At 46.6% G+C, this 26,610-nt stretch overlaps 3 protein-coding genes across 4 annotated transcripts; 2 read left to right on the forward strand and 1 right to left on the reverse strand.

Moving 5' to 3' along the window:
- Positions 1-4,487: 4,487 nt before the first annotated feature.
- JPT1 (Jupiter microtubule associated homolog 1) lies at positions 4,488-15,997 on the forward strand. 2 transcript variants are annotated; one of them, XM_059828165.1, is made up of 5 exons: positions 4,488-4,652; positions 7,804-7,946; positions 8,578-8,675; positions 10,603-10,630; positions 15,040-15,997. In XM_059828165.1, exons 1-5 carry the CDS (start codon positions 4,597-4,599, stop codon positions 15,186-15,188), a joined length of 474 nt encoding a protein of 157 aa, XP_059684148.1. In that variant the 5' UTR covers positions 4,488-4,596; the 3' UTR covers positions 15,189-15,997. The 2 variants fall into 2 exon arrangements, with proteins under 2 accessions (XP_059684148.1, XP_059684149.1); XM_059828166.1 differs by lacking the exon at positions 10,603-10,630 and having other exon boundaries at positions 8,578-8,679; positions 15,025-15,997.
- A 1,062-nt stretch (positions 15,998-17,059) lies between these two features.
- On the forward strand, positions 17,060-23,639 carry NT5C (5', 3'-nucleotidase, cytosolic). Its single transcript, XM_059828214.1, has 5 exons — positions 17,060-17,242; positions 21,956-22,056; positions 22,141-22,201; positions 23,014-23,128; positions 23,216-23,639. The coding sequence occupies exons 1-5, from the start codon at positions 17,060-17,062 to the stop codon at positions 23,356-23,358; spliced, it is 603 nt and encodes a 200-aa protein (XP_059684197.1). The 3' UTR covers positions 23,359-23,639.
- A 367-nt stretch (positions 23,640-24,006) lies between these two features.
- Positions 24,007-26,368, reverse strand: ARMC7 (armadillo repeat containing 7). Its single transcript, XM_059828254.1, has 3 exons — positions 26,264-26,368; positions 26,040-26,183; positions 24,007-25,047 (listed from the first exon to the last, which is right to left on the reverse strand). The coding sequence occupies exons 1-3, from the start codon at positions 26,328-26,330 to the stop codon at positions 24,710-24,712; spliced, it is 549 nt and encodes a 182-aa protein (XP_059684237.1). The 5' UTR covers positions 26,331-26,368; the 3' UTR covers positions 24,007-24,709.
- Positions 26,369-26,610: the final 242 nt, after the last annotated feature.

Raw genomic sequence — 26,610 nt, forward strand, 5'->3', positions numbered from 1 at the left:
TAATGTGAGAGAGATTCTTGTACTGGCATATGGAGGTGTTCTCAACAAAAGAAAAATCCCTGAAGTAGTACTAAGGTAATTGCTGCTGTAAGATAACTACAATATCAAAACAGATACAGTGTTTCTGCAAAGGTTATGGTCAAAGCCAGATTGTTTTCTCACAAGAATATTCCTTTCTAATACCTTCACTTCATTACTTCTGAGGCAGACAATGTAATGTAAGTGCTGTCGTTTTGTCTGTTGGATACTGGTTCTATTGTGACCGTTACTGCAACATTAATGAAAAGGTGTAACATGACTGGCTCAAAGAAATAATACTTTCTATGCTTCAGCCAGTTGCAAAGAATTGACTTTCTAAGGAATAGCAATTTGTTTTCAAAGCTAAAAATGGAAAACTAGATGCTTCCTTGATCCATCATCTGTTAAATCAAAAGTGAATAATACATTCAAGGATTTTTATTAGAGTTCTAGATTGTGGCCGCTTGTCAGTATGCTTATATCAGCTGGTGTGATGGACTGTTGTGGAGTAATAAGACAATCTAAAAGCGTTTAAATAACTTGACTTATTCTTAATTATGTTACCACTGTAATCTAATACATTTAATTATCTGGATTATTGAGGTTTGTTCATTCTGGCTGTTAACCGGTTGCCAAACTTGAATGTGTTCTGATAGTGAATAATTTAATCCTCTAATTTATCTTGCTTTTTTGTACTTAGTGTCAGAATGAATTGGTAGTACAGCACTTCTCCCTAGTGGTGAGGAGGCAGGAGTGTGAGGATAAATAGGAGATGGAAGACTGTATTTTGATCCCTGTTTGCAGTTTTTGGTTGGCCTTGAAGATGGTTAATTACAGAGGTTTTCTGGTTTCTTCATTAGTAGCATGGGCCTAATGATCTTACTCTAACATGGAGATGTTGGGAGGCCCAGCTGGTATTTACCATAGAATCATAGAATGGTTTGGGTTGGAAGGGACCTTAAAGATCATCCAGTTCCAACGCCCCTACCATGGGCAGGGACACCTTCCACTAGACCAGGTTGCTCAAAGCCCTGTCCAGCCTGGCCTTGGACACTTCCAGGGTTGGGGCATCCACAGCTTCTCTGGGCGACCTGTTCTAGTTCACCCTCCAGTTCACCCTCATGGTTTGAGTCCCTTTGCAGGGAAGAGTTTTTCTCCTGAAGAATTTCAGCTTGTGCAGGAGGGATCAGTAGGGCTCATGGTGCTATGGAAGAAGTGGCTCGCTGTCAGCAGAGATCCCAGAAGTAACAAGGGTCAGTAGAAAGACAACAGAAGTGTATGACTTGGCGAGGAGCTGCAGTGGGAATGGGGATTATGGGAAGAGCTGGAGGTTTTGACAATTAATACTGTTATGAGGATGACTTTGAAGCCCTGGGGAAAGACCAAGGTTGTGGAAGCCCAAATAAATAGTAAATAGATTGTTGCTCCTTAGGAAAGGAATATTCTCCGGGGGGGACATGGACACAAAGGACACCCTTTGTGATGAATTTTGTGCTGGTTTTGGTGGCTGAGATCCCCCTCTTTCTGCATCCAGTCCATAGATCTCATTAAAGCACATCTGATGCCCTGCAAGGGCTCTTGAAGGATCACTTGATTAAGAAAACTTCACAGTTTAAGCAAGCTCGGACAAGACAGAAGCGGAATGAAAGGAGCTCTTTGAGGACTCTGTTGGGACACTGACTTCCCCTTCCAGTGATGCTTGTCTTTTTTTCCACTAAGGAACAATGCTTTGGAGTACACTGCCGGACTTGGTAATGCTGGATATCCAGACAAGAACAGGAGCGGAGCATGAATTGGCCAGTCTGCTTTTTATGTTGTTCAGAACTACATCTCTGCAGCTTTGAGAGGAGTCTGGACATCGTGAGTCAAGCCTCCGTCCCAAATAGTAACTTACTGTTATGGACTTTACCTGAAGATGTAGAGAGGCACCAAAGCAACTTTCACAACTCTTGCAAACTACAGCCTCTGCTCGGAGGGACAAACCGTTGAATCTGTAGGATACCAGTTTTCCACTGAACTTCTACCACGCATCGCTTCAGGTGCAAAAGTCTTTGACAGCTGTAATGTGGATTATTTATTAGCCGATGCGTACTTTTTGCCTTCAGCTGTGAATGAATTGGGGGAAGAAGAGAAGACAAGACTGAGTCAAAACCTCTTTTTTGTATGATGTGCTTGGAATAATGAAAGAAAGCACTTTGTGACTGCCACAAATAGCAGAGACTGGTGTGAAGAAGAAACCCTTGGTCACAGGAGGATGACCAAGCTGAGGCTTTTCTCAAACCAATGGTATGTCTCCTGGCCTAACCCTTGCATTTCCTGGAGTCTTGTTCAGACTTCCAGATGCTTTTTGCATTCATTCCCCATTGAATTTCAACAACAGGTGGAATTGTTTGGTGTCTGAGTTTTTCAAACAGCTGCTGGGAATTGTTCTGGTCAAATGTCATCATCCTGGGAAGGATCGTAAGCCTGATTTCTGTAGCCATCTTCATAAACCCCTTCATCTTGTTATGGATAAATAATCAGCAAAGCAGCTTTTATTTAAAGACTATCCTGCAGTCAGGACTGTCTGAGAGATCAGTGGGGTCCCTTGGAAATACTGAAGGCTTAGAATTTTAAAGCTGCATGTTAAAACTAGCTTTGTCAGAGGAACGGGTTTTTCTTCATTTTGACTTTAAAAAACGGCTCCATATGTCTCAGGGGTATAAATTTAAGAGTCAAATCCTGTGGGTTTGAATAAAAAGTGTTTAGATGATAAAATAGTTTTGAAAGTTCCCGAGAGAGCAGATGCTTACCTGTATGCAAGTAAGTATCATTTGACTTCTTAATGCCCAAGCCTAAGGGGTAATAGAATTAAAACAACTGTGTCATGTTACTTAAAATTTCCCTTTAATCTACATCTAGAAAGATGTGGTGTGACAGAGAGTTCCCTGGGGACCTAAATAGTGGTTGGAGCTTTTTTCTTAAACAAGAATATTTTATAGATCCTCGATTAGAAAAAATAAAGTACTGTGGTCCTGTTTGTGTTGTTTTAGCAGTTCAGCTCTTTCCTGAGTTGTGTTAATATTAAGGCTGGTGATAATTCGGACACTTGACCTTGTGTTGTACATGGAGTTGAAGTAGCACAAATAAAGCTTGCGTTTTCCAGACCAAAAGGAATTATTTTCTAGAGAAAAGTGTTTTGGGGGTATTAAGGGCTGTTCTTAGTGCAAACTGGGAGGGATGGATAGAAAAAATAGGGCTTTTCTTTCTCCCTTCTCCCTCCTTTATCCAAGTACTAATGAAAATAACATTTGCAGTGGGAGGTCCTGATGCATTCATTTTGGAGTAGAAGTTGTGGTGATCAAGGAAGCATCTGTGTGTCTGAAAGTTGCAGGGAGTTCAGGAAGCTCTTGGTCACCAAATCAAAGGTGGATTTGACAGTTCAACAGCCAACATCTGGCAATTTAAATTACGTGCCGTATGAGTTCTGTGCTGGCACTTGGTGGAAGATGCATGGCACAAAAGCAGCCTCCTTCTTTTAAGATGCAGGTGGGCAGTGTTGGTGGGCTTTGTACTCCACCTACCATGGACGTTCTGGGACTTGCCTAGTTGTCATGGAATAATCCACTGCTCAAAAATCGTCTGATATTGCAAATTACTGTATTGCACCACATGTTCTGCTCTGAGGTGGCAGCGTTTCACGCCGCCCCTGCTGCAGCAGCCCCGCGTGTCTCTGCAGGCCGTTGGATCTTCCTCCATCCTCGTCGGAGCCAACCTCTAACGCCACAGCGGCCTTGTGCGGACACCGCCTGCACCTTGATGGCCTCTATATTGTTCACCCACGTACTTTGGAGTCGCACCATGACATGCTCTGAGGCGACTTCAAGGCTGGCACAGGCCGGGCCACCTCCCAGCATGGCGGTAAGTGTGAGGGAGCAGGGCCTCAGGCGGGATGGCCAAGTGGAGTGCCAGGGATGGGCGTTGGTGGCCCGATGGTACTTAAGGTGATGTCCCCAGAGGTGGCTTTGGGGGCAGGCGGGGCTCGAAGGGGCGTTTGTCGAGGAAGGGCGGTGGGGGGGGTGGCGGGGCCTGTCCCCCGCCTGGGCCCTCCTCACAGCGCGGCCTCCCCTCGAGGGGAAACGCCACTCTGACTTTTGTCTCGCCTCGTGTGTGGCCAAGCCAATCACAGCTCGCCCGATGTGAGCGACAGGCCTGCCGCCAATCATCAACAAAAGGCGCCGCCGCCCAGGCGCAGCCAGTCACCGCAGAGCAGACGTATTGCTTCACCAATGAGCTTTTACGGATGAGGCAAGGCGCCTCAGAATAGACGGTGAGGCGGGCCAAAGGGCAGAGTGGCAGGGCGCGGTCGAATAAGAGCTCGGGATCGCCTTTGAACCGTCCAAAGAGAAGGCCGCTGAGGGGCGGGCCTTAAGGTGGGTATAAAATGCGCGGCCGGTGCGGGCGGCGGCTGCAGTTGTCACCGGCAGCAGCAGGGCAAGGCAGGGAGGAAGAGGGTGCTCCGTTCCCGGGACCGTCACTCCCCGCTGGCCTCTCAACGGAGCCCTTTCCCCTTCGTCCATCTCCTCCGTCCCTGCCGTCATGACCACCACGACCACCTTTTCGGGCATGGACCCCAGTGGCAGGAACAGCTCCAGGTCCGGCGAGGGCTCGGGGGGCCGTTGCGACCGTTAGGGCGGCGGGGCTGAGGGCGCTCGCGGCGGGCCCCTTACTGCCCATCGTCTCAGGGCTTGCGGGCCCGGCCGGGCGCGGAGGGGCCTCCCCGGAGCGGCTCTGAGGGGGGTGGCGGGACGCGAGGCTGTGCGCGGTGCCGGGGCGGGGCGCCGCGGGCGCCGGCCGGGTCGGGGCTCGGTGTGTGCCGTTCCTCTTAGCCGTTTGCCGGGCGCGTCGGCGGGAGGCGGTGGCGGCCGCACCCTCCCGGGGGCAGCGGGGCTGTCTGTCGGCTCGGCGAGTCAGCTGCGCTGCCGGGGGGCGGTGGTGGTGGTGAGGGGGGGGGCGCAGGCCCTGGCCGTGCCCTGCCGCAGCTGCCCGGGGGAGGGGGGTGCGGGAGCTGCAGGGGTGGGAGCTGGCGAGACCCACCCCGGGCTGCTCGGGTGTGCGTGTGCGTCCCTGCCTCTTCCTAACAAAGAAGGGAGGCGACTCCCTGCCTCGCTGCGCGGCCACGCAGCCACATCGCGGGGGGGGGGGGGGCACTGCACCCCTGCTGCCCTCCTCTCCCCGCCGCTTTCCCCTCTCTGCGGCTGCTAAGACCGTCCTTACCCCTTGGCCTGGCGGAGCAGCCCCGGCGGCTGCCGCGTTCTGGGTGGGGCCGAGCGGGCTCCATTGTCTGCTCTCCGCGCCCCCCCCCCCACCTGCCCGCTTCGGCGGGAGCCCGCGGGTCGGCCGGTGTCGCGGCTCGGTCCCCGCTCGCCGCTGCGCTTGGTGACCGGCCGGCACCTCGCCCTGCCCGGGGTGGACCTTCTGTTGAGCTGCTGCTTTAACCGTCGGCTCGCAGGGAGCGCGGCGGGGGACGCCCCTTCCCCCGGCTCCGACCCTTCGGGGGGGGCAAACGGGGGCTGGGGAGCCGCGGCTGGGAAAGGCGCGGGGGGGGGGGAAGCCGTAGCTTGTCTGGAAACAAAGAAAACTTGGCAGGTATGTCTGAAAGAGGTGGCACGGCACTTTGTCGGGCACCCACGTTTCTGCAGGAGTAACAGCTGGTTTGCAGAGGATCGTGGGGTTTTTTTCAAGCTATCGTGTGTTTTTTTCTGTAGGGTTTTGGCCTGACAAAGCAGATACTTCCTGCTTCCTTTTAGCTTCTTGGGGTGCATTTTTAAAACAAAGCAAAAAAAAAAAAACCAACCCACCCCAAACCCTTTGCAGGAGTGCTTCCTGGATGGAGCTGTGGGTGAATTTTCAGTATGCATCACTGGGTATCAGGTGCAATTTTAAGAGCGGTTCGTTGCTTGAAGTGTTAAATGTAGCTTTGATGAAGCATGTTACAGCATCTCAGGACTGTGAGAGGCTTCTAATAAAATCTGCCAACCTCTAGCTGAGGTGGGCAAGAGGGATTATTCTTTTTAACGGTTTGAGTGTGGCTTTTTTGCCTTCAATTGCCGCTTCTGTTAATTTCATTAAGACTGTCGGTGGAAACTGTTGTGCCGTTAAGAGAGTACTGGCTTCACTGCTCTGGTAAAATAAAGGTGATCTAAGATGTGGGAACAAGCCCTCCTTTGAACAGACTGTTCTTCAAATTACTAAGTGCAACAGATGTAACTAGGAAAATAAACCTTCTATATCAAGACATTACCTCTGGGGGGAAAAAAAAAGATAATGGAGTGATTCAAGGCCATTATACCATATCTCTTAATTCAGAAAGGGGACAAAGCGAGTCATAAAAATGTTCTTGGATTCTTAAAACATATTATACAACCTACTGGGATCCTCCCATTAGCAGCTGAGCATTAGTAATTAGAACTTGGGAGAAGAATTTTGTAAGGAAAAGTAGTTTGTTAGTTAAGTAACGCTAAATATCCATGCCAAACACCTTTGTGAATTTTTCTTGGTGTTGCGTTCCATAGGCTGGAGAAGTGTTTTTGTGGTGCATCTGGAATGCAATAGGCACAAAGTCTACAAAGATCTGAATGCTATTGCCAATGGTGATGACTTGTAAAAACAGATGTGTTCTTTGTGTTGAATTCCTAGGTTTGGTGCATTAACAAGCTGTGCACTGTTTTCTGTTGTGAAGTTGTAACTTTAATTTATTAAATTATTTGAAAAGAAGTGTGCACCTTTCCTAGCTTGTTCTGGTCTTCATTTGAGAGCACTGGATGTCCTGAAAGCCCAGTTCTGTTGGTGTACTCGCATCTCTCTGGAGGTTGTGACAGTTCTCATATGGCCTTATAAATTTTTGCTCTCCTAGCTTTTGTCTGGCTTCCCAGCTAACACATCAGCCTTGAAAAGATCTCATGCTTAAGAAAATAAGATCTGAAGGAATTTACATCTCAAGATTTATTTTGCTGCTGTTACTAATTTTCGTTGATTTCTGCAAGTTGGAAAGCAGACCATAATATAGCTTACGAAGTACCAGGCAGGCTTCTTTTGTGTCTGTCTAATAGAAGATTGGTAGAGTTAGATTATATATCTGGAGCTTTGTACATGTGTTTCTCCTAGTAATAGTCTAACTTAAAGCTGTTCAATTGCATCTTTTAAGTCTAGCCCAGTAGCACGCTGCAGACTTGAGGGTTTTTCCGATGAAACAAATCTAGATAAAGGCTGCAAGCCCCGAGTCATCAGTGATGCAACCAGTACTTTGGTTCATATGCCAAACATTAGTCTTTGCTGTGCTGCCCGTTTGAAGATTAATGTTAGCCTTCACAGGGTTCTCTTAAAAAAGCTGGAATGTGACATGCCCACATATTTTTTTTTTTTTTTAAATTGGCTCAGACTGAAGACGGGTAGCAGCAGCTCTTGTTGACACCAAATGAAGCAAGGGCACAAGTAGAGTACAGGAGTCTTTTATTTTTGTAGGTGTCGCTAAAAAGAAGAGTAGTGGTGATACAGTGCCTGGATTGAATGCTGGCAGGCAGCTTGCCTTTATAGTTCAAATAATGTACTGAAGACACGACAGTCTGTGTCATTTATTAAAAGCCAATGCATAATACGGTCATCTCAGTTTCTGTTTGGACAGAATTTAGCCTGTATGACTGCCCATTACAAGAGCCAACAATGATCTCTTGGCTTATTAGTCTTGTTTTGTATGTTGGGGTGCAGCTCCAACATGCAAGGTTGTAATGCTCACTCTCTGTCCAGAGTGCTGCGTCCTCCTGGTGGTGGGTCCAACTTTTCCTTGGGTTTTGACGAACCAAAAGAACAACCTGCGCGAAGAAACAAAATGGCATCCAGCATCTTTGGAACTCCTGAAGAAAACCCACCTTCCTGGGCTAAATCATCGGGTAAGAGCGTAGTGCTTTGTTTCCAGATCTGCTGATGTGCATTAATTCATTTTTTGTATCGGCCTGAAGCTGCTGGTGGCCCGATGTGGAAACCAGAGTTTGCTTCCTACTTGATAGTTAAGGGCTATAAATGATGTCCACTTGCACGGGATTTTTTTATTTCTCATTTTGAATTGATTGCCGGAGGGGTTTTTATGCAAGTCTCGGGCATAGATGTTGCAAGCAGAGAATTGTATTTTGGATGCAATTTCTCCAAGTTAATCAAGTCACAGTAAGGTGAACTTCTGTCTTAATATTTGGAGAAGCACTGATTGGTCTTGATTAATTGGAGAAAGTTTAGCTTTGCATTGTACTCGCAGCTAGGATTAAGCTTCCATTTTGGCAAAGCACTTCCAGTATGGCTGGCCTTGGGACCCTAGTTTCTATCTGTTTAAATGGCACCCTCAACTGCATGAGATGCTGTTATGAGACAGTATCTAAAGGACCAGGACATCTTAGAATGGTAAAGCTTTAATTTAAAAACAAACAAACAAACAAACCCAACCCCCCCAAAAACCCTGGCTTTTATTCATGATCTGCTTTCCCAGTAAGTTTATCTTGCAACCTGATTAGAATCAATCTCTGCTTGTAGGGACTAAGCCAGGTGAAATCAGAGAAGACTGTGAATCATCTGGACCACAAAGAAGAAACTCAACTGATGCAAACTGTGGAGACTTTGTAGATCCCAAGGTCAGTAACTACGAAGAGCATGATAACGGGACAATTCACGCTCTGTGTGTGATTGCTTTATCACCGATGTTCACATAGTTGGAAGCATTGTAGGATTTGAATCTGTTCTTTTCCTGAAGGTTTTCTTTTCCATGTGATAGTCTTACAGTATGTTGATGAAGGGCTGGATTTTTCGAAAACAACCGCTTTCTAGAGCTTTTAACTCCTCCTGTTGATGAGACAGTAATGAAGTGGTGTGAAATCTACCTTCAGCCATGTGTGTAATTGTGTGTTTTAACAGATGGTACAAACAATAGTTACCTGCAAAAAACTGTGTGGATCTGTTGACTGACAAAGGACTTGGTTTTACATCCCAACAACTACCTACCTCAGTAGCCTGAATGCTTGTTTTATTTCTGTTACTGTCTTTAATAATACATCAGGTGTGTTACTTTCTATGTAAACTGTCTACTTGGTAGCAATAGAGAGCATAATTTGTAGTGTTAACATGGGTTTTGCTTAGTGTATGATTACATTTAACGGGAAAAACAGGATGAAGAGTAACAATTCCTCTGAACTTAGAAAAACAGGAACCTAGGGTAGACTGCACTTACATAAACACATTCTAGAGGGGAAAAAAAGAAACCTTGTTCTTGAAAGCTCTCCAGCTTTAGGTTTTCTGAAAAGAAATGGGTAGGTAAATTGTCGATCTCAAATGTTGTGGCAAATACCTTTTGCCTCATGGGTTATACGCAGTAAGCTTTATTTTGATAATTGGCATCGATCAACACTTTAACCAATTTTTGTTATTAATAGGCTCTCTGAGCCATGAAATCATTCTTTGTTGCAGAAAATGTCTTGTTCCAATTTAGCAAATATAAGTGAGATTAAATTTATAGCTGCTACCACAGAAAACAAACTGTTTAGTCTAATTCTATTTTCTATTTAACTGTATTAAATACTGTGGTTGTTAGCTTTGCAAACAGATTCTTCCAATGAGGAATACTTTAATTTTATGTGGTAGTTCCAGCTGCAAACAGCAGAAGCTGGAGCTAATGTACTGTAGCCCAGTCTGAGACTTAAGGTGATATATTTGCATGAGTTCCTGTGCGCTTACATCCTGATGACTGCAGTTTCACTATGTAATTAACAACGTTAAATCTGTGAAAGCTGATAAAACCTCATGCTATTGAGGAGCCTTGGCTGCTGCTGGAAGGCTTTCTGTATCTGTGTGTCAAGTTGCAGCCTGCAAACAGATTCAGTATGAAAAGAATGTTCAGCTGTTTATGTAGTGAAGCAAACTTTATCAGTAATGTTGCAAAAAACTGACCTGTATTTCACAGATGAAGTTAAATGTCCTGGATAGAATAAATGCTCTTGGCCTTGCTAACAGAGAAATGTTTGATGTGGGAAAGGGTCGCTTAATAGAAAGGAGGGGACTCCGAACTATTGCTAATTGCTTACAGTATGACTTTCTTGTTGCTACTGCTCGGCAGTTATAATGTTCTGCTTACTGTCAGTGCTGCCTCATGAAGGATGCTGTTTATAATAAAGTGCTCTTGCCCACCCACATCCTTCACAGTGTGAGAATAATGAGTATGCCACATGTTACAGGTCATCAGGATTTCTTGGGTAGTATCTGTTTAAACTTTCAAAAGGATGTTAGGTAAATTAACAGCTGATTAAATTAAATTAGTCACTCTGTAAGAATTGGTGCTTACAAACCCATCACATTAATCTGCAGAACCCACCATGCTGCTCTGATATCTGTCCCTAAGAGCCGGTTGCTGGTCTAAAAGTGCTTCATTGGGTCTGTCTCTCAAAGCGTTGCTAGACAGAGCAGTGTGCCCGACCACCATGGTCATAACGTGAAGTGTTGAGTACCCTCTCTATGGGGGGGAAAATACACTGTGAAGTGTGAGATATAATGGGTTTTTCTCTCTTCCAGGGAGGAGATGGTGGTGGTGAAACTTCTGGTGAGTAACTCCTTCGGACTCTTCTAGTAAAAGCCTTTTGCAGTTAGGCGCTCTTGAAATAGAAGAGGATATAGGATGTATAACAGCTTGGGGTTGTCCCTTGAATCCATCGAATCAATAAAGTGACCTGACTACTTCAACGGAAGCCTGGATATGGAATGAAATGGTGGAGTGCCTGTTAGTCATCAGGTTAAAAATGAGAACAGTCCTGTTCATTTATTTTGCCAGCAGCAGTTGGTGTCAAGATTTGTTTAAGTACTAGAAGGCAAGGTGGATACCATCTTGCAAAGAGTTCAGTGATTGAAAGACTATCCTGTTGTTATAGTAGCTTATAATTAAATAGTACAGTCCACTTAATGGATTTTAGTTTAGCAATTTACTTCTTTCCTATTGTCTTCTCACACAGCAAACACTACATTCACAGAAATAATCAGAACCAGCTACTGCATCTGAAAGTGTCTGCTTTAAGTAGCTTTTAAGTTCCTGTCACTTTTTAAATGCTGATTTTTGCCAAGGAAGTTCATATGCATACTGCAAATTTCATGAAAAGAGAGGCATTTCCCCTAGCAGCATGCATGTTAACCTTGAAGTGTTTTTTCTAGCTCTGAGGCTGGAAATCTCTCCTTTGTAAGATTCACCTTAAGAATAGCTTACTTCCTGACGAGAGGAATGTGTATGTTGACTGGGTACTTTCTAGGTGCTACTTTCAACACCTAAGAGTTGTGGGAGATCACTAAAGCCATTAGCAGTTCCATGTCCTGAAAAGACTTTTGCTGGGAGAGTGAGAGTTTTTCCAGAATGTTCTTAACTACCTCCTAAGTTGTATCTGTTCCCAAAATAAGTCTCTTACTTCTTTAGCAGGCTGCTTCTAATCAAACTATACAGCCTTCTTTAGTCTTTCTTTCCCATGCCTGTCTGATCTTAATTAGCACTGTAGGCATTTAGAGTTTATGCCTCAAGTAGGAGGATGTGGTTTGATAATAGAAGTAAACTGATTTAAGGGTTCTGCTGCTTCTCCTGGTACTTGTTTAAACCAGCTCACCGTGGGGTCAGATGAGAGCCTGCAAGGAGTGGTGAGGTGAGAAGAGATGGGATGGAAGGAAGCAGAAATAGGGCTGCCTGGGTTAGCAACAGCTGACTGAACCTTTGAGTACAAAATGATATTCCTGACTCTTAAACAAGTTCCCATTTTCACAGGTGTCACGTTTGTTTCTGGTAGGTAATGGTGAAGGAAGTTCTTATCAAGGACCAAGTAAATGTATGCTGGGAGGTGGTTTAAAAAAAAAAGTGTTACTGGAAAGTAACTGGGGTTGTTTACTGTTGTGGCCATGACTAAAAATTAAATTTTTGAAGCTGGTCAAGATGATATAAAAATGACAAGCAAAGGTTTAAATGTTAAACTTCCACTGATGGTACTTAGGAAGGAGTAGAAAGTTAATGCTTCCTGGACATGGCATCCATGACATACCTGAGAATTTTAATGAATTGTTAAATTAATTTCTAGTGTTGATAGCTTTGGGTATCGTAGCTTAATGGAGCACAGAGTCTTGTTGAGCTAGCTGTGTCTCTCCAGCACTTGATATTCCTGCTGTGCGAGATGGCAGACGTGAGCTGGTGAACATCCCACCTGTCGCACATGTGTTTTTGTACTTGATGTTGTAGAGCTATCTCCAGGGTTTGAAAGGGGCTGAATGAATACACCTCCAAATAAAAGCTGTCTGCTTACAAGTTCACAGCGTAACTAGATTCTTAATAGGTTTCCATTATTTAAAAAAAAAAAGTTTGTTCTTCTGAATTTGGAAATTATTTTCTGTATGTAACTGATTATAAAACCTAAAGTAGGTGTCAGGTGGGATATGCATATTTATTTAATCATGTCTGTCTAGGGGAAGAAAACTTGCTCCTTTTGCAGCAGTGTTCTTGCTTCCTGTTTGGAAGCTGTCGTTCCTTTCTGTGCATCTAAGTTTCCAATGGTTTGCAATATACTCGGTAGAAAGCTGTTTCAGAGATTATACCCTTTCTGATAAGGGAAGAACTTTAACACTTGATCTGATCCTGATGCATTTACCACTTTAGTTACTAGGTTAGCAAACTTATCTATACCTTGATTATGTGGGAAGTACTAATATGTGTATCAGCTGGCTACCTGAGCCTCTAAATACTATAGAAACTTCCCCAAAGTCTCCTGTGATAGTAGTTCTTGTTTCTTTCGTGATTCAGTTAGCACTGTGTACTTAATGAATGCGACTAGCTAAGGAGAACTAGACACTACTCAATTGACTGTCACCAATGACTGACTTTACATGATACACAGGAAGGTGGAGTCTGGCATTTGGTGGACAGATCATCATCATGAGTGCTGCACAGTAGTCGGACTGTCTGCCGAAGGCGCACACAATGGAGCATTCAGTGCTGTATGAACAGTGGGCATGGCTGCAGTTGTTCTCGGCTTGCTGAGTAAGCAGGCAGTGGTACGCATGAGCTTAGAGAAGCTTCAAGCTTAAAACTGTGTATTAACTGTTTTGTTCAGATGTGCCTGTGGGTTAAGGAATACAACAGAGAATCTGTATTGTAGATTATTTCTGATTGCATGGAGACTATACTAAGCTGCTGGAGTTCTTTGAGATTATTATAAACATGGATACAGGGGGTTCAGTGGATACGAGTGGTTTTCAGTGTTTCTTATAAAATTCTGCATCAAAGGTTATTAAACAAAAAAAAAAAATCCCAAAAACCCCCCCAAACTCGCAAAAACCTGAGTTGCCACACGATTGGAAGAAAGCTGCTCCTGTGGTTAGGAACGTAGCTAAAGACTAGGAGGCAAAGGGTAGGGCTTGGTGATTGCTTTTCAGGTTGGAAAAATGAGCCATGGGAGGCGATGCTGGGATTAGTTTTATTCAGTGCCTTCATCCATGACCTGGAAAAGGTAATGAACGGTGAAGTCTCCAGTTTTGTTGGTGATATTAGCTCTTTCAAGTAGCCAAATGTGCTGATGGTGTGAAAATCTGTCAGAAGGACTCAACTTAAACAAGATAAGCAGGTAAAAAGGTGGCAGAATAATCTTTATGGAAGTAAGTATAAAGTCATGTGTCTAGGGGGGAAAAAAAACCCCAACACCTAATCCATTCCACTCTTGTGTTCAGCTCTGCACAGCAGTTAACTCCCAGGATCTGCCTTGAGTCTTACTACTGAAAATTCTCTGAAATGTGTAAAGGCACCAGCAAAATGTTGAGTATCATCAGGAAGAGAATAGGAAACAAGACATCATTTTGCCTCTGTAAACAATCATATGTCCACATCTTGAATCATGTATACAGTCCTTGAAATGTAAAGGCCAGAAGGTTGTAGTGGAGGTAAACAGGGGGCAGAGAAAGGTAATGGGAAAGGTAAAGAGGTGCAGCAGCGGCCTTATGAGGAGAGACTAAAATGGCTGTGCCTCTTCAGTTTGAAGAGAAGGCTGGGGGAGAGAAAGTACAATTGAGATTAGTAAATCATGAAGGTGGGGGTTAAGGTGAATGTGCAGCTGCTCCCCAAATCCTCCAAAGCAAGAACTAACCATCATTAGATGAAACTAACAGGTCTGTTAAAAAAACAGATGAAGTACATCTTCACAGAGCTGGTGGTGAAGCTCCGCTCCCCTCACCCCACCAAGTATCAGGGGGCTACTTGGTGCTTGTTTGGGCCTTTGATAACTGATTGTGTTAATCTGTAAAAATGTGAGGTGCTAGTGTACTTGCTGTGCTCATGAATTAATTGTCAATGAAGCAGATACATTAGTTATTTGCTACAGTATCTAAAGTGCTTCCTGTGAAGAATTCCTGCTGTGTCCTGTCTTCACTTGTGGTCGGTCATTCAGAAGTATTTAAAACAGATGAAACTATCATGTCCTTTCCAAGGAGTATACGATCGGAGCCTACCCATGCATGACTATTCCCTAGTCTGGTCTGTGTGAAGCCTCAGAAGTGTATCTCAGATCCTCTTCCCTCTAGTTATGAAATTGGGAATGGAGTTCAAGCTCTTGCTTACCAGTACTGGTGCTTCTGTGACTTGGTTTCCAGCAGCTGCTCAGACTTGAGTTACAATTGTCATACGCTGACTACTGATATGTACAAGACTTAAGTCTTAAGCTGCTTGCCATTAAAAATAAAAAAAAAAATAAATTGCTGGGGTCCTCCAATAGCAGATGTGTGAATGTGGCTCTGGAATGCCTGAAACTGAACTGTAAGGCATCGGAGTTCATCTGAAAAACACTTCAGAGGGCTGAAGTCTGTCCTGCCAGCAGGTTACAGCAGCACTCTGTGTCTGTAAGCCTGGAAAAAACTTCCAGGAGCTTATCTTCTGTCTAAGCCAGCGAAACATCTGGCTCTCATCATCCCCATCAAACACTTTAAAAGCTTCTTTTCTTCTAGAAAACACTGAGGCTGATGTAGAAGCTGCCCCAGGTCAGAATGAAGAAAAATCCCTGCCTGCTGCACCCGTTCCTAGCCCAGTAGCACCAGCACCTGCACCATCCAGGAGAAATCCACCCGGTGGCAAGTCCAGCCTAGTCCTCGGTTAAACCTTTCCCTTCCTGACTGTTTTGAACTCGTGTCTGTTTCTTTCCCCCATGCTTGTGAACTGCACAACTTGAGCCTGACTGTACATCTCGAATTTCTTTCATTAAAAAGAAGCACTTTATGTACTCCATCTTTTTTTGAGATCAAGGTTTTTTTCCACTTCTGTCCTGTGTTTCCCCCAGATCTACTGGAAGTGACATGAGTGTTTTCTAGTGATAGACTTGAGGGAAAGCTTTATGAAGTATAGTAATGTAATTCAAAGGAGAGTAGATTGGTTCTAAGTGTGCTTAGAGGGTTTTTGTACTGAGATTTTTTAGAACCCCTTAGCTTTACAAGGGTCTAGAATCCTGGTTAAACAGGCCAGCAAACAATCAGCAAGAGCAGTCCCTTCCTCCACGTGTGGGATTTGGGGATCTAAAAGGCTTCACTGACTGCATGTGGTAAATGCCTTGAGCCCTGCTGTGCCATATAAATCATGAAGTGGTTAGTGTACACCATGCTGCCTTTAAAAAAAAAAAAATCTTGATACTGGGCTACTACAAAGCAGGGTATGTGCCAAATAGAGGGCTGATGACCAGAGCCACCTGGCCTAATGCTAGGAGGGGATTTATTCAGACTTTATTCAGTAAAGGTGGAGTGGATCATAGAAATAAAAATTACAGGGCATTTTTTTTACAACTGACTCAATGCTGTGCATGATCATGCTGGTGCTTGACCATGAGGTGAAAATCTCATCCTTTAAAGTGTGTGTTGTAATTTCACAAAGCTGGACTGTTGCTTAAAGTAAATAATATAGAAATTTTGAAGCAGTGTTTCCTGTGTGGGTTTTATTTCATGGCTTTGGTTTTGCTTTGTTCTCAGTTGCCCTTGTCTCAGCCAACTGCCCTGCTCTAATAGAGGTGGAACGCAGCAGGGGAGGAGAGTTCTTATACCTGACTTGAGGTCACCATCACGTGCCACGGCATCTTCCCCTGAAGAAAGTGTCTGACTTGCATCTTTGTTTCTATCTTCTAGATCAGAGAAGCACGGAATATGGTTTGATATATATAATCTGTTTTATCCAAAGTACTTTTTTCTCTCTCAAGAAAATAGAGGAATTTATTCTCTTCACAAAAAAAAAGAAAGAAAAAAAGTTGGGGTCTAACAAGGGAGGGGGTGGGAGGGAGACCAAACCATGAAGTTCTCTGCTGTCCGCGGTGGGGACCTGCTGCACAGTAAGCCAGAGCAGTGGCTTTGTGCAGAACTGGTGCGTCTGCTGGAGCGAGTGTGCCTTTTCCACCCTCCTCCTGGAAGAACCAGTGCCTAAAAATACCCTGGCTTGCCAAATGGGTTGTGGAGAAGGCCTAGCCTTAGGTGCTTAACCTATGCAACTGGATTTGCTGTAATGTGCTCCTCTCCTGCAGCTGGGGGTGGTGTTCCTTAGAGCTGATCTGAAACGCGGTATGGCTTTCTGGTGCATGCAAATCACGCCTACCTCTTTCCTGGCCTGGGAGGAGGACAGTAATCAAATTCTATTACCTTTGCAAGCCCCGCAACCCGTGGAACTTGTTAATACCCTTTTAGGGTTGTTGAGACTTTGGCCAAGCGAAGCCGCCTTTCCCTCCTCCGCCCGTCTCTTTGCCTCGCTCGGGGCGCGGCAGCCGCGGCCACCGTTCGCCGCGGAGGAGAAGCGTGAAGAGGCTCTCGCTCGCTCCTCTTCTCGCCCTTGTCCCCGCACGGCAGCCCGGTCCCCGCACAGCCCACGCGTGGCTGCCGGGCGAGGCCACCCCCCCCCCCCCGGAGGCGCCTTCCCCGCCCACGCTGGCGCCTGTTCACGCCGTGAGGGTCCGCCCCGCTCTCGCGTGGACTGGCGAGCCCGGGGGCGGGCGGCAGCATGGGCAGCGCGGCCGCTCCGCTGCGGGTGCTGGTGGACATGGACGGCGTCCTGGCCGACTTCGAGGGCGCGGTGCTGCGGGGCTTCCGCGCCCGCTTCCCCGGGGAGCCGGGGGTGGAGCTGGCGGAGCGGAGGGGCTTCTCGGTGCGGGAGCAGTACCGCTGCCTGCGGGAGGACCTGGGGGTGAGCGCGGCGGGCGGGGGCCGGGGGCCGGGGGGGGCTCGCAGCGAGCGGCCGGGAAACGGGGGGGCTGCGCCTTCGTGACAAAGCTCCCCCTCCCTCCCTGCCTCTCTTGCCTGGAACCCTGCTGTGAGCGAAGGAAATCTCCTCTTCCTCCCGCCTGTGGATATGCAAAGCAGAGCGGGGAGTTGTTTCGGGGTTTTTTTTATTTAAGGGGGTGCTACAAAGGGTTGTTTCAGGCTTGCAGCCTTAATTTGTATAGTGGTAACTAGTGACTTCTTCCAGGAGGATTGCCAGCTCTTTACAGAGAGCTGTGTGTGTGGCAATTGGCAGTGAGTGAGTCTGTCACAAAAATAAGCGGATGAAACTATTCACTGAACCATCTTCAGCGTCGTCTTTACCTACTGGTGAACTGCTCTTGCCATGCAGCAGTGGTGGTAACTTACCTAAGTTCTCACTCTGTAAGTGTTAATGTAGCTCCGTAGCAGGACAAGAAGTATTATATATGGGGTTTGTACAGCTAATAAAGCCCTGTATCTATGTAATTCCCTCTGCACGGTCGGACAAGCAAAGTGTACGGTAAGTAAGTGATCTGGAACAGTGTGTAAAAAGCTGGTGGTACACCCTACAGCTGTGCAAATTGTTGCTATTTTTAATGTTTGGTAATGACAGAATGAGTATCGGAGACATTTGCAAGGCAAAATGAAAAATACCGTGAATCCAGACTTCACGCTCCTTTCTGGTTACCGCAGGACAGTCGGGGACTCTGTAAGAGAACGGAATGGGTGCTGATCCAGGCTGTGCCGTACGCTTTCCCCGAGAAGTTCATTGCTAATTTTAAGATCCTGTACTAAGCCTGTAGGTTTTTTTTACTGCTAAGAAATGACAACTGAGACTCATTTCCCTCCCTCCTGCTCCGTAGCGAGGTACAGGCTCCTGCACCAGTGTGACGGACGGGAGTGCTGGGTCCGGGCAGCATTTCCACAGGCTCCAAAGTGACTGAGCTCTAATCGATGACTATTGGTGCTCAAAACTTCCTGGAACTAGGAACTTGTAAATATAGGCAGTAGGCATGATTTGTTTATAATTTTATATAAAAAAACCCATGATTTATTGCTTAAGTGAGTATTTCTTAAGTGAATCCCATTTAGGTATCTTGGGACAAAAAAATTGCAAGTAATTTAAGGAGTCATGGCTTTTTATGTGTTCTTATTTGGAAGGTCTACAATCTGATCTGTCCTGAAAGTTGTGTTCTATTTCTGGCGTTCCCATTCCCTAATTTGCTTCATGCTCATCCTGTTCCTTCCCAGACCTTAGGTGTGTCAATGAAATAACCAGATAACTGGTTTGAATCCCACACAGATCAGCAGTGGCAGAAAGCTCTTATCTTACTGTTCGTTATTAGCCTGGCTTCCTAAGGAAATTAGGGTTATGTAGTTGTGTGTCTGTCTCCCTCTTCAGTAACCTCGGGATCTCTGGGCTATTTTAGGTACATTTGGCAGAACAATAAAGTTTTAAAGATTTGAAGCTCCTACAGGTTTTATGTAAATACCACAGCTGGTTAAAAATAGAGACCTTGTTAGTTCTGCCACGGCGGTACAGGGCATCCGTGGTGCGGGAGAATCCCTGCTGGAGAAGACCTCTCTCCTTGCCCCCAGCTGCGGGAAAAGCTTTGGCAGGAACCAGCGGCACAGACACCAAGAGCGGTCTGTCCGTCCTGTGCCAGCGGTGCACGGGTGTCTGCGGGGCCGCCTGTCCGTGCGGAGAATCCGGATCTGCAGTTTGTCGGCCGTTGAAAGGAGGGGAATCAGCCGGACACCGAGCTCTTTGGGGCAGGTGTCTGCTGTGTCTGTCCACCAGCTGCCAGTGCGTTAAGATACTATCGTGACGGGGGTGTGGGAAGTGCCGCGATAAGGATTTACGCGTTGCCCTCTTGCTAAGCGGTGTTGTTGATGCTGTGTTAGTGTCATCAGCTGCCGCTTGAAACTTGAACCATTACTTTGCTTTTTCTTTCTTTTTTCATCGTAAGTTGATCATTCATTTCACATTGTAAATCTATTTCATTTACAAAGCATTTTGCTAAAGACTTTCTCTACTGTACTTGTCTGTCTGGTCTCCCATGTGTGTAACAATTTTGTTGACGGGGATTTATCTCCCAAGCATTTAGGATGTGTTACCTGGCCCCAGACAGTTTCAAAAAAGGGTTCAACAGCTCCAGCGGTGGCAAGAATTTCTAGAATTATTTTAAGTGTTGCAAATGGGAAAACTTAGGGATAGATGTAATTGCTCCAGTTTTGAATCTAAGTTGTTGCTAATGGAAGTTAAAAGCAAACGTTCTGCAACGATGGGACGAGAATGAGGAAGGAAAATTGTTTTACTTTCTTTTTCTAGTAACTTTTTTTTTTTTTTTTTTTTTTTGACAAATGGCTTTTGGTTCTAAGAGTCATCCAATCAAATTTCTTTTTCCAGCATAGCCAGACTTTTTTGTGACGTGGTGGAAACTTGCCAGTTTCTGGTGTCTTGCTGTAGGATAAAAGAGCTTTCAGACACAAGCCCTGATTCTGTAATTCAATCTCCTTGGGAAGAGCTCCAGGGAATTGTTACTGGGATCAGTGAGGCTTTGCATGGAAACAGAGATCTGGGCAGATCTGATTGCCACGTCTTCACCAGGACTCCTTAACCTCTTCTGATTTGCATGTGAAATCAGGCACTGCTTCCAAATTTCCGGCTGTTGATTTATGAGTATTTGTAAATTATGACAGCTGAGTGAGCACCATGATCTGGGAGACTTGTTTAATGCTGACTCCTTCTCATTGCTGCTTAATTGAAATGGTTTTTTATGTTGATGTTCCACGGGTGATACAGAGCAAGGAGACCATCAGCTGGTTTATAAAGCAATCTCATACAATTTCTACGCAAAGGCTGCCAGCCTGCCTTTGAAGAATACTTAGCAAGAACTAACTTTTCCAAATTGTTTGGTGGTGTGGGAACATAAGACTTCAATGCTTGCAGAAAAATGCTAGCTCAGCACCTCTGAAGTTCACTGTATGACCCCAGGGAGGGTCAGATTCATGTGTCTTAGGGTAGAAGAGATATCAGAAGCTTAATCTCTCTGCCTGAGACTGAAACTTAGGCCTGGAAGTGGACTCAGCCCTTAACGCTGCTGGGACGTTGCTGCTGCGGGTGCTTTGTCACGGTGGGTTGTGTGATAAGAGGAGCTGTGCTGTGACCTGCACTGAAACGCTCTGATTTAACACAGGCCACTGAACAGCCACCAGGTAACAATTTTTAAAATTAACTAACTAGAGCTGGATTCAAACCAGTGAACTTCCTAATAGTAAAAGGTGTGAGAATGTCTTATCAGTAAATGGGAAAAAAAAAAAAAAAGACTGGAAGGACAGTCCTACCTAGAGGCACAGGAGTTGCCCTGGAAATACTACTTTTCCTTTTGGGGATTAAAGATGCCACTGTACTGTATCATATTAAATTATTTTTACCTTTTTGCACCATTTTTGGCCACTTTAGCCTGGGAAAACGTTGCTTCTCCTACTTACAGTCACTTAAAAATGATTATAACTTTAGAGAGAACCTCCTTTTCCACCTGTTTGTCATTAATGACTTGTCTGATTCATACTGCATCCCGCACGCATGTATCGAAGGTGGGTTTACCACTGAGAGCAAGTGCAGAGAGAAAAGGGATAAAGCTGTGATTCCCTTAATCGCGCTGCTCAGTGCACTGCTAAGGTTGTGCGCTCTGAGTCAGATGAGGGGAGCGGTAGGTGGGACCCACCCGTACCCCGCCAAACCCAGCCCAGCTGCGGCTCGCTGGGGTGCACAGGTCAGTTCACGAAGCCGAAGGTTCTTGGGGCAGCACAGGGATCCACCTCTGAATTTCCTGCTGCCGTCTCACGCTCTTTTGAGTAGACTGGGCACCAACCGTTTCCACAGAGGAGCGGTTGTCCATGCTGAAGTCAAGATCTGCTCCTTTAACAACTGTTATTTTAGTGTGTGATTGAAAATCATAGAAAGCAGCGAAGAAACGTAGCTTTCCTAGATCTCCCGTCCTCTTCCTTCCCTCTCGCTGAGCTGTTCTGGTCTAAAAGGATTAACCCCAAATCTGTGGGTGTGCTGACTTGGCCCCTCCGCTGAGGCTGGTCATTAGCATGGTCACCATATTGCCCTTTTTGTTCTGAAGGGAAAGAGGGCTACTAGGTAATACACGTGTCTACCCACTCATCCTTAGTAAATTCCTGAGCCATAAGCAAATTTCAGTCAAACGTGACAGAGGAGCAGAAGCCTCAAACTCGTTCCTTTGGTTTTCACGAGAGTTAGTAGAGCGAGACCAGCTGGGAAGGGGTGAGGCGTGCGCTCTCCCTCTGTCAGACATCGGCAAGTCGAGCTGTAGATCAGTGCTGTGTTTGTGGTGCTACTCATGGAGCGGCTTGGAGAAGCAAAGCCAGGTCAGGACCAGCTCTGCCTCCTCACTCCAAACAAGCCACCAGAGAGTAACTTCTCATTCTTGTGTGCCTCAGCTGGACTTTTCCCCGAACTCAAAAGGTGAGAAACTTTATAATCCACTCTTGGTGTGAAGCGTCACCTCTCTCTCTAAGCGCTGGCCCTTTGACGGCTGTTACACAGGGGGTAACTGGAGAACTGTTGTGCACAGAGCTCGGATAACAGCACTGGTATTGCTAATGGTCCTCCTGTCTCTTGCAGGCTAAGGTAGCCAGCGTCTATGAATCGCCTGGCTTCTTTCTAGGCTTGGATCCAATTCCAGGAGCCCTTGAAGCTATGCAGGAGATGATCCACATGCAGGAGTAAGGACAGTTTGTGCTCTGCGGCCCTTTTCCATTATCTTGTGCGCTTTCCCCTGACTGCTAACGAAGGCTGTTTCTTTTCAGTACGGAAGTCTTTATTTGCACAAGTCCTCTCCGGAAATACGAACACTGCATCGTGGAAAAGGTGGGAGAGAATTTATTTTACTGGTTTTAATGCTGCTTTTGCAAGGCCTTGCAATTTCATACCACCCAAGTCAGAGTCATTCATTTATGAAGACAGTAGCCGGCGCAGGCTGCCAGGCTTCCCCGCGAGCCCTCTGTCTGAGGAGCAGCTGCCCAGACACAGAGCGATAGTGTAGGACGGGGAATCTCGGAGTGCCACGTGGTGCCAGCCTTATTGCGGGGCACATGAGCCCTGTGCTCTTGGAGCTGGCGTGTGACACTTGGGCTCCAGCTGTGTCAGCAGGTGATAGCGAAGGAACTGTTGCAGCACAGCTGGGTGAGGCAAGCTTGGCTTTCAGTGTGGCCAACAGGGATGGGATATTCCCAGGGGATTCCACAAACCCACAAAACCTTATTCTGTCTAAATCCGGTGCCTGAGTTACCCAGCTATCCTGAAAGAGGCCAATGCTGAGTTAAGAGGTGGCTGTAGCGGTGGAATTAGCGCTGTTTGCCACTGGCACAAGAACAGAGGGGGGACCTTAATCACTGGAATGACTTAGATGGGCACAATCCATGTGCTCTGGGCAAGCAGCCAGCACCGCTCGCAAACTCGACACCAATAGGCACGGCAAATGCAGTGCTGAGTGAAGGCCGTCAGAAGTACAGGTTAAATCAGTGTGCTGGGCCATAGCCAGTCTCTGTGGCGGGGATTCGTAGACACAGATGTAAGTTTATGGGGGAAAAAATTGCTGTGCTAGGGCTGATCTGACTTGAGCAATGTGCAAACTGAAAGTATAGCAGAATTTTCTCCTGTCTTACTTCTTGCCTCTGCAGTATAAGTGGGTAGAAAAACATTTGGGACCCGAGTTTGTGGAGCGGATTATTCTAACCCGAGATAAGACCGTCGTATCTGCTGACTTGCTGTTTGATGACAAGGATACCATTAGAGGTTTGAAAAGCATTTGCATCACCTTCTGTTAGCTGGGAAGGAAAACCCCCCCAGCTGACTCCAGCTTTCCTCCTTTGCCTTCCTCAGGCGCAGAGCTGAACCCGAGCTGGGAGCACGTCCTGTTTACCTGCTGCCACAACAGGCACGTCCAGCTGCAGGCACCGCACAGGCGGCTGCTCTCCTGGGCGGACGATTGGAAGGCCATCTTGGAAAGCAAGCGCAGGCAGTAACACAAGAAGGGGATGCTGTTGCTCTTTCCCACTGCCAAGGCAACAACCAGCTTACCTGCTGGCAGGGAAAAACCCATTCCCAGAAGCAGCGAGCACCATCACCGGGGCACCACAGGGGTCAGTTACGATAAGAAATGAACTGCCCTTGTTAGACGTACTGCAGAGCTGACTCCTCTCCAGGTTTCTGGAAGATTGCTCTGCATTCAGTTAGTTAACCTCCATAGAGTTGTTTTGGGTGTTTGCTGTTAGTGAAGAGAAACAATAAAATACAAGCAGTTGTGGGTTGGTTGTTGGGTTTTTTTTTGTTGCGTGCATGTGCTTTTAACCTCACTCCTGTTTGTTTTGGGCTGACTAGGGGTGGAGGGGAGAAAAAAAGAGGAAGAAGTAAAGCTCTGAAACTTGAGCAGACACAGTGTGGGTGTCTGTCAGGGAGGACTGTGCCTAGCAGCCAAACCCTTTTAAATTTTATGTATTTAGCCACCCTGGCTTTTGGGTTGCCTTTTGCATCATTGGCCGCTAATGAAAGGGGACCAAGCTGGCTTCAATTTCTGGCCCATGTGCATGAATAAGAGTGGGCGAAGGCTGGGCTGCAAGTTCTGTAGAGAAATATTTATGAGCTTATACAAAACTGTTTACACAGCATTTAAGTTAATGTTTTATTAAGAGAAGGTTTTACAAGACAGCTGTTCTTATGAGCCAGAGTGCCATGAGCGCTTTTTTTAATCTTCACCTTTCTCAGCAGTGGTAATGAAAGAAAAACAACTTTCCACTTCCTGACTTACAGGACAGCTACGACCTGCCCTGTGTAGTGATTTACTAGCCGGGTGCCTGTGCCATGATGATAGGATGGCATATTCAGTACCAAAGGATCACAGTAAGATTGCAAACTGCCAGGGCAGGGAAACACCTTCTTTCTTCTGCAGGAGGAATACAGTTTATGTGACATTTCAAAGTCATTTGAGTTGACACTGTAGAGGAGAGCTGCAGCAAAACCAGCCAGGAACTGGAGGGGATATAAGCGGCCCAATAACCCAGGCAGAAAACCCCCTAATTGCTGGGAAGGGTTACTCATGCAAGCTGGGTGCTGGGCTGCACTTGGCAACCTGCTCTCCAACAGCCATGACCTGTTTTATTTTAAATATTTGCTTGCAGTTTTAGCTGCGTGCTTGGCCTGACTGACATGGTAGTGCTGTACGGTCCTCTTTATTAACTAAAATCCAGTGCTGGTATGACCGATTTCCCTCTTTAATGTCGTTCTTGACACACTCTTGACCTGCTGAGCAGAAAGCGTAGGCCTGGGGATAACAGAGGGAGGTCTCCCTCTCAACAGCTCCACGCTGCTCTGACAGCTTCAGTCCTTGGGGAGAGGAATCCCCACGGCTGTGTGTTTGCTTAGATTCCTGGCCTCTTCCACTTGCAGCGGCGTGCAGTAGTCCTCCAGGAAGACGGTTGCCAGATTGCTTAGCCTTCTGCTGGCCGAGAGAGAGAAGCGAAGCATGCACTCCACCACTGGGAGAGCCGTGGTCTGCTGGCGCGACTGCGGCGTTGTCAGGTACATCAGTGTCGTGACTGCCGACATGACCGTCTCCTCGTTGGAGCTGGAGAGGCAGTTGATTATGGGCTCCACCCCGTTTGCCTCCAAGATGTAGTCTTTATTAGTTTTATCCAGGCACAGATTACAAAGGCCGCCTGAAACAGCAAAAGAAAATGTCCGACACATGCAAGACAAACCTCTCTACACCCTCATCTTTTTCATACTAAGATTCAAATTCACTGCTGATCCCTTTTTTCTAATACAGAAATAAGCATCCAGATTTTCTGTGAGATTTGGATCGAAAATTCTTAATGGGTTCCTGGGCAATGTTTTCTTGATTCTTTCCAGAGATTTTCCACCAGAACATTCCTCCTCCTGTAAGTCATTAGAGGGCACTGTACTGCTGGAAATAACGTCTTTAACAGAATGAATTCCAGTATCACTTATCCCTAACAGAGGCTACAAGCCAGCAGTTTATTGCAGGTGTTTTAGAAAAACAGAGAACAGAAGTAACAGTACTAGCCAAGAGGCACAGAATGTTTGTACTTGAAGCTTTCAAGACGCAGCTATACCCTGCTGTGGATCAGCCACAAACCTCAACAATCAAATATATTTATTATCATCTCATGGAGTCACTCGCAATTAGGATCTGGCCACTTAGCTTATGTTCAGACCATGATGAATCATTATAAGGCAGTTCCTCAGAGGACTTATTAAAACTTTTCAAATAACTATTCTAGAAGGTTGGTTGTCAATAGTAGAATGGTAACATTGGACCTGTACATTACGCAGGGCAACAATTTATGTATTAATGACAGCTTCTCTATAGGAGAGATTTCATTAAAAAGTCATTCAGCTAGTGTTTACTTAGAGTCTGGGGAAAAAAAATATAAATCCTTTCCAGAAAGCATCTTCCTTAAGCACAGCAGCTATATTAGGATGAAAGGGAGATACCCACCTCCTACCTTTCACCCCATTCCACTCATTCTCCACCAAACGAGGCCTTATCAGCACAGTGCCGCTCTGTTCTTGCGGCACAACTGCTCTCTGCCCCTCAGGGAGGAGAGCAACCACCGAACCGAGGTGTCAGGCCCGCTGTCCCCTGGCTTGTCAGCCCCTTAGGAGGGTGTTCAGGTGCAGTCCTTACCAATCGCAAACTCCACGAGGGTCTCGTTGTCTTCGGTGAGCGTATCAAGGAACAGATCCAGAACCTGGAGTTGCCGGAGGTACTCATAGTTTTTGGGATCGTAGGCGAAGTTGGCCAGGTTCGCCAGTACCTGCTCCTTGGCCTCTGCAACAGAGAAGCGTCAGGTGCACGAGGAAACACGCTCAACACGAAGAGTATTAGCGAGCCGCAGTGCCGGGGGTTACCTGGGCTGTCTGTCACCTGGAACTCGGTGACGAGGGCCTGCAGGTACTCCAGCCGCCCCAGCTCCATCCCGGGCCCGGCAGCAACGCAATGCCCCGAGCTCAGCCACTAAGCGCCCGGCGCCTGTCAGGCACCCCGCGCTCGGCTCCCCCTTCCCCCGGGAGCCCCGCGGTAGGCCGGGGCGCGGGCAGGGCCTGCTCCCGGCGAGGCTGCCCCACGGCCGCGTCCCGCGGGGTGCAGACGAGGCAGCGGCGAGGCGGGACGGGCCCGGCGGCCGCCATCTTGTGGGCGGGGCGCGGCGCGGCGCGGCTCTCCTCAGGCGGGCGGGTGGCGGCGGCGGCCGTTCCTC

The sequence above is a fragment of the Gavia stellata genome, chromosome 22 (genome assembly GCF_030936135.1).
Source record: "Gavia stellata isolate bGavSte3 chromosome 22, bGavSte3.hap2, whole genome shotgun sequence".
Lineage (NCBI taxonomy): Eukaryota > Metazoa > Chordata > Aves > Gaviiformes > Gaviidae > Gavia > Gavia stellata.